The following is a 12822-nucleotide window of genomic DNA, read 5'->3' as shown; positions in this document are numbered from 1 at the left end:
TCTTCCAAATTGCTCATTCATTTGGTGTCAGGGCTTGTTAGTTAATTACTTGCCTTTCTCCATCATCTTGCTTGTTTTCTGCTTGCTTCTAAGCTTGGCGTATGAACAATCTGATTTAAAAGGCATGCATATTTAAAGTTTTCTGAGCCGCCAGTACAGTTTGTACCAGTGAGTGCTAAAGCTTGAGCTATAAAGCCAGTACAGCTGAAGTGCAGAATGACAGACATGCAGAGTTTATCCTAGAGTCTCGAGCTGAATAATTAGCGTGTGATGCGGGTGAGTGTCCAGCGGTCAGCCTGCAGTCAGACAGACCGGCCTTTTAACCCCAGAACTTTTTGAGCACAGTTGGATAATAGATCTTGTGGATTTTCCTCAGATGTCACAAAGAACTGTGAATTCTCCTGGTTGTCATCACCAGACCTCAGCGTGCTCCTACACTAAATGCTTTACCAGTGGGGTATTTCACTGTTTCCTTGATTACCAAAATAAATGTTGTATTTGAAGTACTGAAGCATGTATTTATAATTCTGCGGTACAGAGTAGCAATAATCTTTTAATAGATAACTTCAGCATATGTTTCATGTGATGAGTTTTGATAAAGTATAATTTCTTTTTGCCTCTCCAAAACAAACCCAGTTTCCACAGGACTAGAAAGTGGCACCAGCTTTGTCACCGCTGTGATCTGTACAGTGGCATGGAGGCCAGGTACCTGAGTGGATGGCGTGTTGTATTTGTCTCCCTATGCTAGTTTAAAGAAGCTGTTTAAGCACAATGTGTGTGTAGTAGAGTCTTGTTGGAGGGCGATGAGTGCAGTTTCTCTTTTTCCCTTCAGTGGGGTCAGAGATGCTAACCTTTACGCCGGGTACCAAACAGAGCTGGAGGTGACATTTCCTCATAGAGGCCACCTCCCCAGCAAGCTGCAGTTACCCTGTAAAGGGGCTTGTTATGCTTTGTTGAGGATGCGATGCTAGGAAGCGTTGCTGATGAGTTTCCTGTTTATTCTTAGCACTGTGTTGGGTTTAAGAATTTTTGACAGTTGTTGAAGTCGAGGTCTCTCTTCTGCCTCTGGAGAATAACCCTTAAGTGACTTGTGGTCTTGGTTGGCTTTCTAACTAGCATTTTTTATGGTAGATTGGTTGATTTGTTGGCAGTTTTCCTGCAGAATAGCTTTGATCAGATATTATAGAAGTTGTGGCATGCCTTCTTTGTTCTTTTAAACTGATTTTAAATTATTTGTGCTTTTGCTCCATCAATCGTGTGTATGCATGCTATGCCTAACTTCTTCTGTTCCATAGATAAGTGTATTCATGGGTGAAAGGTGAAGCTTTTCCTTCAGATTGTTGCATATTTTATTTCTTATTATAATAATTTCTGACAGCATCCTTGAAATTTGAAGCTCTTCTGTGAGTATTATGCACGTAAAATAAATTGTTACTGCCCAAACAGTTCTTCATATGAATTACTGGGCTGATAGAATGTATTTTTTTCCACCTCCTTTTGTTTTAGAGGAGGAAATTCATGCTTAAATTTCTAATTTGACATTTGTGGATAGTCATAGAATAGTTTTAGTCCTCTGCTCCCCTTTTTTCTGCTTGTCACTTGCTCTAATGCATGCATTTAAAGTTCTGACTGTGCTGAAGGTGTCCAGAGTCGCAAAGCAAAGTTGTAGATCTGTAGACTGATGATAGCTTGGGACAGTACTTGAAAGTAAACTGTGGGTGGTGGTTCCAGGGAAGGACACAAAGCAAAAATCAGTATCTCTTCTTTTACCAACAAATTGTCTGGAGCATAGTAATTTGTCAGCCCCAGAAATGGTAACAAAAACCTTACAAACCCAAACATTTTATTAAAACAAAATAAAATGCACTTTTTTTTTTTTTTCCCCTTCTGGAAAGGCTAGCTCTTCTTTTTGTTTGTTTGTTTCCCCCTCGGCTTCCATCAGTGAAACACAAACACTACTGAGCAAGAACAACTGACTTCTGTACTCCTGTTCATATTCTGTTATGCAAAGTGTATCTCATCTCATCAAAGTGGTGAGAATAATCGCGTCTAGTTCAGGAAATACATAGCAGTTTCTCAGGGAGGTTGCGCATTGCCTTTCACAGCATTGCTCGACTTTACTCAAGACACTGTATTATCTTATCTCTCTTGAGAACACATTATGTAAGAAATGCAGAGTGTATAGCCATGAAGCTGAAACAGTTATAGAAAAATCAAAAAAGTTATGTAGCCAAGTAATTTCACTCATACATTTTATGCTAATTTAGGAACAAAAATAACTTGTTTAGTAAACAAGCTAATATTTGTCAAAACATGGATGTAAGTAATCTAAAAAGATTTTTACTGCATGATCTATTGCAAGTTTTCCTTTTGTTTGAAAACAAAGAAATATGAAAGTTACATTAGAAGACTAAACAAATGGATTTCCTTGCTTATAGGATGTGTTGGTACAGCTGTGCAGGAGTGTGTGTTTTTTATCTTGTGCTTCTCATGGGGATATGGTTGTTGCTACTGGCTATCCTAAATTGCTTTGGTTCTTTTTTCTTTTTGATCATTTAGTAATCTTTTATTTAGGAACCAGTTGTCACTGATATCCTGATGGGAAACTCAGTTTGGAAAAATATACTGAAATCCCAAAGCAGTGAGGCTTTCACATAATTGTGTGCCAGTAACTTTAAGGTCAAGCGTTTTCAAGGAAAAAACTCTTTGGAGTCAAGTTGTCTCTCCTTTACATACATAGTAATATTCAGAAAATGATTCATTGGATGCTTGTAAAGTTCATAATCCAAAACTGACAGAAGGATTAAGGGATTTTGTTACACTTAGAGTTCAAATATTGCACAACTATCCAGAACAGAGATGAGTCAAGTTTTTTCTTTTGGCATATACCATACTACATAGCTGAATACTTAAATACTTCCTGGCAAGTTTTGTAACTGGTTGTAGATGGCATGAGCAATAACTTTATTCTTCTTCCCAGGCAAATAAACTAGAATAATCAGAGAAACTGTCTGGTGAAATGATGCTGGAGCATCAGGGGCTTCCTCTAGAAGCAACTTAAATAAGAGCGACAGTAAGCAGTAAAGGGGAGTGGAAGGATTATCCTTTACCTTCATATTTCAGGCATTTCAGTGCTTTCAGCTGTTACTCCTTTAGAAGAATCTTGTGTCAAGTATACAGATGCTGGAGCATGCTGTATGTATGTATATGGCTTTTGTCTAACCTAATTAGAAGCTTTGGTTTCACTAGGGTTCAGCCAGATACAGCTCCTAGCAGATACAGGTATATCAGGAAAAATTCTTTTTTACACAAAAATATTATGATGCTTTATGCTTAAAATTCTCAGTTAACAGCTTTGGAAAAGTAAAGAGTAAAATCTCTTTTTCATTTGGGCATCTAGTTTAGCTGTTTTTTTTTTTTTTTTTTTTTTGCTCTCCAGTGCTTTTTCTGGAAACTATATATGACATAATAAGTACAGGCTGTCCTCTGCACCACAGTTGCTGCCAGCTGTTTCTCTGTCAAAAATTTGGATTCGTTTCATTTGTGTCTAGCTACAGCAAAGTTATTCTTGAACTCTTCCCTCTTCAGGAGGCTGCTGAGGTCATCCTATCCTCCTTGATGCTGAAGGTTCACCCGGGCTTGCCCAGGGTGGAAGAAAAAGTCTGTACGTCAGTGAAGGAAGTTTGATGCAAATCTTGTCAGAATTCTTAACCTCTGTCTCCTGAAATTGGGTTTTAAGTTTTCTGTGTAGCCACGTACTAATTTGTCACATATTTTCCAAAATGTACTCTTGTGTTTTTTTTTGTGTGCAGGTGTTTTTTTTTTTTGTTTTTTTTTTTTTTTTTTTTTTTTTTTTTTTTTTTTTTTTTTTTTTTCCCCTCCCCTTTGCTTGCTGCTGGGGAGGAAAAAAATCCCAGTTTTGCTGAAACTTGTTTTTGGACGTGAACACTCTAGGGTGATGTTGATGCTCAGCAACAGATGTGACATGTGAGACACCTGCAAGCTGGTACGCTTGTTGTGACCTTCCCCTCTGGGCTGTGCTCCCCCTGCGACTTTCTCAACCACATCAAGATTCAGTCTCTAGTTTTAAGAGAGTGCAAGCTGACTTCTACTACCAAATAATGAAGTCAGCCCTTTTTCTTGGGAGGGGGAAATCTGTGTGCTCCACTAGTGGGTCAAGTCCTTCTGCTGTATTAACGTTACCTTACTGCCATGAGTGAAGTCTGATGACAGAAGAAATCAAATAAATGTACCCTATTGGTTATTTGGACTTTGAAAAGTGAAGTGCTCTGAATTCAGAGAGCATTTCATTTAAGATCTGTGAGGGGTCCAGTATTCAGTGTATAGATTTGGTTTTTGTTGTCGTGAGACAACATCACGTACACTTTGATAAGTTAAAGAATACAGTGGCAAAACTGAGCGTCCAGCTGAAAGTGAATTGGTCTTTTCTTTTGCAATCAAAATAATACTTCAGCAAAATATTTTCTGTTATGTAAACATTACAGTTATTGTTTGGGAAGTAAGTCTGGGAAAGAAAGCCGTTGTCCATAATTAAAACATTCAGAATGCTGATGTTTGGTAAGTATCTGTACAATAAACAGTTCTTACACTATAACTACTTTATTTCTTTTACAGAGTTTCCCAGTTGAGGAGAATGTTCTCAGTTATCTAGCCCATCCTTAACAGTATGGTCTTCTCAGTTGCTTGCTGCTGAACACCCTTGCTTGTTTGCAAATTGTCCTTGAGACATCAGTAGCTTCAGTGGGGATATGAAAGGTTTGTGAAACAAGAGTGTATGTACATATATATATATATATATATATAACCATGAAGAAATGCAGAAAGGCCTTGAAATGTGTGGAATTTGACAAGAGTTTGGATGGGAGAATACAGCGTACTTAAGTTTCAGTTCCATTTAACTGTCAAAGGTATCCTATAGAAGACTAAGTTTATTTTCAGTTTTTGCTAGAAATGTCACCAATAGAAGTGTAATCTCACCTCCTGAATTCATATGTCTTTAGTAATAATAAAATCCTGATCTCTGGGAATATTTTTATTTTTTTCACCTCATGCTTCCTAATTCACCCACTCTTGGAAAGAGAGTTCCCAGATCCGAGCTATTTGTAGAGCTGAAGGTATTGTAGAAGGTTTTACTAGTGAAAGCTTCAATCACATGCAGATTCCGGCACCATTTTGGTATCGTGTATTCAAACTCTTGCTTCTGGGTTGGTGTAGTGTTTTCTTCTGGGAATAGCTTATATGCATAACATCGGTGTCCATCTTGCTACCATTTGGTGCCATGTAATATAGGGGAACTTCTGCAGTGATTCCTGAAATGCTAATTTTGCTTTGAGAACTCTCTAAATATGGACAGAGCTGGAAGATTTAGTCACCATCGGAGCTGGCAGAGGGGTGTGTTCTTGTGAGAGCTGCTGGAGATGCCCTAGGAGAGGGGCGTGCATCTGAGTGAGCTGTTGTGCCTAACACCTGTGATACAAAAGAGGAAAATGCCCTTGGCAGGGTGGAGTAGGACTGGCTTTCCGATTTCAAAGATCCAGATTAAATAAAAATAAAAATAAATAAAAAGGAAATAACCAGTGCCCAGGAAGGTATGGTGCAGTGGAGTGACATGGAGAGATGATTTGGCAGTTTGTCCCTACTCACACCCGATGCTACCTTGTGATGTTGTGCATGTGGCAATTACGAAATTATTTGTTTCTTGATGTGGTGGAATCTGGAGACTGTACCCTTGTACTTTGTGAGGGTAGAAATGAGAGAAGTGGGTTTAGTCTGTTTTCACTGTTGAAGAGCTCAAGAAGGTAGATAGTGTGTCTTACGTTATTATGTTGTATACTTTCTTCAGGAGAAAGCAATGATTTGAGATTATGCAGTCTACAACATTTTGTATGCCTGTAATAATAGGAATATACTAAATCTGAAAGCTTTGTTAAATCTGTTTTAATTATTAACAGGTCTGTTTTAATTAATGTGGAGAGTAATGATGCTTAGAATATAGGATTATGGACTTGAAAGAAGGAAAATCATAAAATAGTAACCTAATGTATTGAAATCTTGCATAAACTGGGTGGTTCTCTCTTATGAAGTGGGGAGAAGGCTAAAATGGGTCTGTCATGCTGTTCAGTTGTGGTTAGTTCAGATACAAGAAGTTATGTTCAGTTAGTGAAACCATCTGCCTAAATAGCCTGTGTTTACTTGTAGCATAATTATGCCACAAATAATCATCCCAACATGGACCAGAACTGCTAATAGAGAATGTCAAGTACTATGGAATAAACACTGAAGGCCACTTGGTTCCTAACAGAGGCATTGTTGTAAGGCATATATATTTTCCGAGTATTCAGTTTTCTCTATTTCTCTTACTTTGGGCAATAAAAACATGCTTTTCTTTTTTGGCTTCTGTCCTTTCTTGTTGCCATTAGTTCAGAGAGTCATGAAATAATTTGGATTTTTAGTGTAACAGAAGAACGACATGAATTGCTATCTGTGATGAGTTGAGAAGAAAAGTTCCATTAGAGATTAAGATGCCTAAAGTTTTTTCATGTATATTTGCATGTAAATTGCCTTAAGGTTGACTGGTTTTTGTTTTAATCTTGCAGTTTCCTTTTTCTCAGTTTGCTGAAATACAAAATTTATGGAAAGATTATTTTTTTTGAAACAAAAACTCTTTAGCGTTGAGATTAAGATTTTTTCTAAAACGTTGCTGCTTTTTGTTACCTCCTTCTCTCTTTAGTTACATTTTGAAAAATTAAACTCCCCCTTGTGTGTGTATGTTTGTTTTTAAACTTGATGTAGAGTAACTTCATTCTGACACCAAATTTGAGGGTATCTGGTAAATAATAAACATGTCATAACATTGGTGTAATCACTCTTTGCATTCTTTGGAGACCAGTGAAAACTTTGATTTTTGTCCTGAAAACTTGTTAAATTACCTTGCTGTTCACAGTAGACGGCATTGTTTTTTTTTAATCCTCTCTAGCTTTCTTTATGTAGTAGATGTTGCTGGTAGAATTGCACGGAGAAGTCGGAGGAGGTTGCAACAGGGGAACAGGAGATGAAAGATGGTGGCATTGGTGTGATTCCAGCGAGACTGCCAAGGGCTGCTCATTTTCATGGGGGAAGATGTCAGTTGAAAGATGTTTTTTATTGAGTGTGGCCCTGGTAGGTTTGTCTCAGGCCTGAGCACGTAAATGCAGAGAGTGTGAAGCTATTGACTGCTGAGTGCTTGGGGGCTGTGGCTGGAAAGATGTCTTTGCTGGGCCAACAGCAGAAGAATGTTGTTACTAATTGCATTAACCTGAAATGAGGAGGGGTTGTGGCTTTTCTTATTTGTTTTAAAGGTGTGGGATGGCCCAAAAATGCTTACACTGTATTGTGCTGTGGGGAAAAAAAAAAAAAAAGCTACTTGGCAAGTCAGTAATCAGCCGATTTCTAATCGGCACACCTGAATTTGCTAAGCTTTCAGAAACTCACGGGATCTGTGGCATTGCTAAACCTTGACTCCAGAAATCTTTTAGTTTCTGCACTTGATTTCTCTTATGTCTTTTGGAGGGGAATCAATAACTTTGTATTTTAGCTTTATCATAATTTTCTTCTGTTTTGATGGTTCTTTCAACATACTTGGATAAAAATGACTAACAAAAAGTTTATTTAGTTTCAGGGAGTTGGAACATGTTACTGCTCTTAATCTGCCACAGCTTGCATCTGCTAAGTTGATAAGTAAATCTTGTTTACCCATCTTACTAAGGTAATAACTAAATCCTGTTCATGTTCTCATTGTTGCGGATTGTATTAGGTCCCTTGTTCACTGTTAAAGGGGACACAGAAGAGGAGGAGTCCCATCCATCACTGAGATGGTGTTCAGTTTGTACAAAACATCATACAAGTTCATCTGGCAGCTCTTGGACAAACTATGTCAAGTACTCTCTTTTGCTGAAGCTGCTTCATTCGCTGATGATGTCTTTGGAGAAGAGTCTGGCTCTTTGCTTGCCCTTGCCTATCTCAAGAGCATGTGTAGCTTGCCTGTTCTCAGCCACTGTGAGGAAGGTAGTAGCAGAGGACAGTCGAAAAGTTTAATATTAATCTTTAATGTGGAAGACAAGCTTGGTAGGTAAATCTAGGTATCTGCAAACCTTTTAGCTATCAAGGACAGTGTTAGTGAAAGAGACCAGAGCAATCTGAACCCGTGTTAAACAAAGCGGCTGTAAACCTGTCATTGCTGGAGGATTTCTGTTAGCATAAAGAAGATTTGTAGTTAGAGAGGAGGAAAGGAGATGTAATTTCAGTTCTTAAAGAATTGTAGTGATTGTGTAAAAGTGAAGCTGCAGGTAGAAATCTGTATTTTACTCTAGAAAACATTAATAAAAAGGGCTGTTGAAGATAACTTCTGCCATGAGAAGATGTCTAGGATACCCCAGGAAATAGTAGTACTGTCTTGCTCTGTGCAACAGCTTTAGGCTAGATGGTTAGTACAGTATTTATCTCAGAGCAAGTGGGGTGATTGGAGTCTGGTGCTGTAAGTCAGTGCTGGCCAGTGCCTAGCAACTTGTGTTGTCCCACTGGCTTGCCTCAGCTCAGATAAGAAACAAGGATATTTTCCTCCAAACCCAAATGGAAAAATAAGAGTGTGGGGCACCGGCAGCGTGTATGGTGCAGGATGTTTGGCACGGTGCTCGTGTGGGTGCCTGGTGCAAAAGCTCTCCAAAGCAGAGGGAGAGAGCTGGAAGCCTTTTTGGCCCTTCTCGTGTATTTTTAAGTAGTTGTATTTAAGCATGAAAAGAATGCAATAGATAAAAACAATAACAGGGAAAATTAAAAGCCCCTGTGTCCCCTTCTTTCCTTCTGTCTTTGAAAATGAACATTTTCCTTCAGTCTTTTTCCTTTAGAACATTCAGCAGATAATTTAGTTTTTTTTAAGGTGATTCTGCCATATAGGTTTGCCAGGATTACGTGCTACTCAGGAAATAGTATTAGTGTTTGGTTGATATTTAAATGCTGTTTGATTTTGAATGCCCCGTTCTTCCCTTTAGACCATTAGCAGCAGCTTTCAACAATCAGCAGCCCTTTTACCACTTGCAATACCTTTCAATTTGGTGTTACTGTGTTCAGTAAGGAAACTAAAAGAAGTAAAATAATTGCTTTCTGGCCTTCTAAGTTCCTACTGTGTGTATTTTTTTTCCCCATGGTAGACTAGAGTGTTATCCTGATAAACTGCATAAATGGCTGTGCTGTTTGATGTATGTTTTACTCACGTACTGTGTTACTCTGTTGTATGTAGCTGGAATCCATCTATGTTTGCATTGTGTTACATAGCACGTACTGGTCTTGCAAGCTCTGATGCTGATGTGGAACAATACTGGGTGTTTCTGTGAGAGTCAACTGAACAGTTTTGCTGCAGTAAAAGTCTACTAACAAGAGAGATGAGTTGCATTCGTGAAACTTCTAAATTAAGGATTCTAAATTCAGCGTTTAAATCATAATGCAGTAGTAAGAGGGTATAGTACTTACATTGACATCAGCATGCAGGTTTTTGTTTTTTATGGTTTCATGAATACTTGTGTACTGTTGCATGTGTACTGTAGAATATGTGGAAGTTATAAGGGTAAAGGCTGGAGCAGTTTCTTGCTTTTTGCCCCACGATGGAAGTTTGGACTACAAATGGTCTCAGGTGTCTCTCGTGGGTCATGGTTTGTCAAATGGCAAGAAAATCCAACATGAGGTTACGTTATTCTTTTGAGTCTAGCTGTCATCCTCATCATTTTTCCTGCAGTGTTGTAAAACAAATTCCATATTCTCTTTCTGCCCGTTCTCAAAATACTTCCTCTATTTTTACTTGATGCTCAGTTTTGTTGCTTTTACTTTAGCAAGAGGTAGGGCAAAGACTTCCATAACTGTGAATAGCTAGGCACCAGTGGTTCTGCCCAGCAAGGTGCTAGTTTTGTTAGACTAGTTTTATGTTATTCCCTGCCCTATTTTGGCATAGAGGGTGAAAACAGAATGTGGATTTAAGGATAAGTTTAGCCAAGGCGAAAGAAAATTGATAGATACATAAAACATTGGGTGATGGATCTTGCAGTTAACACATGCAGACTAAGCAGGATTAAGTATATCTATTCTGGCTACAGTTGGGACTGCGGTTGTTGCAGCAGTCTGAACCAAATGACTGAGTTGTCCTTCCCCAGTCAGGAGGTTTGCTTCTTCCTGGTTACATCTTGCAACATGTGATTGGTTTTTACTTTGCTCCAGTAACTTCTCATCTTTATCAAAAGTGCTAACTTCTTAAAATTTGTCAGAAAGTCTCTTCCTCTTTCATTGTATTTTCTTAATGTTGTTTCAACAGATAAGTAACTGTGGCTTTTCTGACCCCTTCAGGTCATTTTTCTGTGTCCCAAACCCCCAGCCTCCACCCACACTCAGATACTTCCCAAAGTTGTGTGGAACAGTTCTTAAACATTTCACAAAGATCATATATGGAAAGATATTACAAAAATGTAACGCGTTCTTATGACTTTAATACAGGAACTCTGCAAATCTAGCTTTGCTGTGTTAAAAGGTTACTGCTTCCAACCCTGCTGTAGGAATTTCCAGTCTAGTAACAGATTTGGTAGAGCTCAGTGACTTGGTCCCAGATGTTGGCTTTTCCCCAGAAAGCATCAGGGTGCAGGCACAGGTTCTGTCTGCTGTCCCTGTAACCAGAGAGGCCTTCAGTGGAGAGGTGGGATGCACAGCCATGTAGGAGATGGTCTTGTACCACTCTGTAAAGGCTTGGCAGAGCCTGTAGCCTGCTGTGGTGTCTTGGTACCCTTGCAGTCTGGAAAGGGGTTTTTGGGAGTGTGGTGTGTGTGGGCATGCTGGCCCTAATGCGTACCATGCTTGACATTATTTGAGTACTTCACCTCTAAAAGGGGAAAAACAGAATAAACAATTCCATCCTGTAGCATGGAGCTAGCTCTCATATGACAGAGCTTTGGCAGGGGATTATCGGATTCAAGAAATTAAATAGATTTGGGAGAGTGTGGGTTGCTGGACACATTCTCCCACAAATAAACTTTTCAGCCTTGTGTTGTGCCTTGGCTCACAAATAAGCATACCATTAGATGTTTAAGAAACTTATTTTCTTAAACTTTTAATCCTTTCACAGCTGGCAGACTATTTTTCTTTTTGCTGTCTGCTTTAGAAACAGCCTTTTAGCTCACCAGACGTTTGATTTAAAATATCAGTGTTTCCTTTTTGATGGGAATTTTGTTTATCCTTCTTCCTTCAACTGTGTGCAGCATCCTGCTGCTTTTGGGCTGAAAGGTGTGTGTATAGGCTTCAGGAGCAGATGCAGAAGGGAGGTAAATACCTGGCAGTGTGACTTTGAAAGGAACAGTGCTGTTGTACCGTAGGTGAGAAAAGGATTAAGGAGAAATGGGTGAGAAGAAGGAAATGTGGAATGAAGAGGATCAGAAAGCATTTTATTCATTTTAGGTTATCTTGCTGTTTGTAGAGTATTTGTGGTTCAATCTTTGAAGTAATCGAATTGAACTTACAGTGCAGCATTGTATACCAAAGTTGTACTCGACTAAGTTGTACTCGATGGGTGATACAATATATAATGCATTGTATGCAGGACCTGACATAGTCATTTAAAAAAAAAAGAAAAAATAAGAAAGCTTGTGTTCTTTTAGCTCCTGTTTAATATTAAAGAACAAAATGCTCAGCTAGTGTGCTAAGAGTTGTTCTTAGCCCTTTAGAACTGCATGTGATATGAAAAAGATTATAGATTAACTCAACATTTCACATTGTCCTTAACCTTGGCTGACAACAAAAATGTAAGTAAAACCTTTACTACTGAGTAGGAGTGTACCAAGACACACATCCTTTTTTTTTTTTTTTTTTTTCCATTGAGCAATTCCTTCCCTCCAGAACCCGTGACATTTCCAAACTGCACGTCAGCACAACAGAGAAGTGTGTATAATGCTTATTCACGGAGTTATAAATCTTAATAAGGGCTTTAGCTGATATTGTAGCTGAATATAGAATCTGATTGCTTCCTGGGGGTATAGAGTGTAGCCCTCTGACCATGAATTGTCCAACACTAATAGAATAAACTTGGGTGGAGAAAAATGGGTTAGTAATATTAAAAAATATATAATATAATAATAAATTCTAGCATGTGCATATAACTTTTGGCATGGTTTTAAGTCCATAAAATTTCTAGTTCCAGTGTATTAATTCTTCTAAACTTGGTTTATGTATAAATGTTCCACAAACAGAGCTATCTATGTGAAGTAGGCAGGAAATCCTAATATGTGTTTATGTTAGCAAATGAGTTAGCAAGTTTAGGTTAGCAGAGAATCCTTTTGCTGATACTGCTTACTCTGTGTTGTGGCTTAAACATCTGTAGTTACAGATCTGTTTGTATGGCCTGTGGCCTAAATTGTGGTATAGTGAAGTATAACAATAGATCTGATACTGTACCCATGATCATACCTGCTTTGTAATGTGTGGCCTTGTATAAAGAAATATGTATGACAGGTTTCCCTGATGAGACCAGAAGAGGCTTAGGCAATACTTGATATATCTTGTAATTTTCTTAGGCAGACCTGTTAGAGTTTCTTGTAGAAGTTGATCGGGGTAGGAGCATTTTCGAACCTTCTTAAAATGATTCTTTAACCTTCAATCTATTCTTTCTCTTTTTTTTTTTTTTTTTTTTTTATTCCAGACCTTTCAGCAGCCCAGAGAAAATTTGCACATTCTCTGAGAGACTTTAAATTTGAATTCATTGGCGATGCAGAGACAGACGATGAAAGATATATAGGT

General features: G+C 38.4%; 1 protein-coding gene across 3 annotated transcripts in view; it reads left to right on the top strand.

The window, feature by feature from the left end:
- The window catches only part of ARHGAP10 (Rho GTPase activating protein 10), a 143495-nt gene that overhangs the window by 27652 nt on the left and 103021 nt on the right, over positions 1–12822 (top strand). For 2 of the 3 annotated variants that reach the window (XM_035323880.1, XM_035323881.1), the window contains exon 2: positions 12725–12820. In XM_035323880.1, coding sequence (XP_035179771.1) covers positions 12725–12820 — 96 coding nt within the window. Of the gene's footprint in view, positions 1–7139; positions 7180–12724; positions 12821–12822 lie in introns of those variants that run through there. The other variant, XM_035323882.1, reaches the window with a different exon arrangement.

The sequence above is a fragment of the Oxyura jamaicensis genome, chromosome 4 (genome assembly GCF_011077185.1).
Source record: "Oxyura jamaicensis isolate SHBP4307 breed ruddy duck chromosome 4, BPBGC_Ojam_1.0, whole genome shotgun sequence".
Taxonomy (NCBI): Eukaryota; Metazoa; Chordata; class Aves; order Anseriformes; family Anatidae; genus Oxyura; species Oxyura jamaicensis.
The sequence above is the reverse complement of the archived record's forward strand: the minus strand, read 5'-3'. Positions and strand labels throughout refer to the sequence as shown.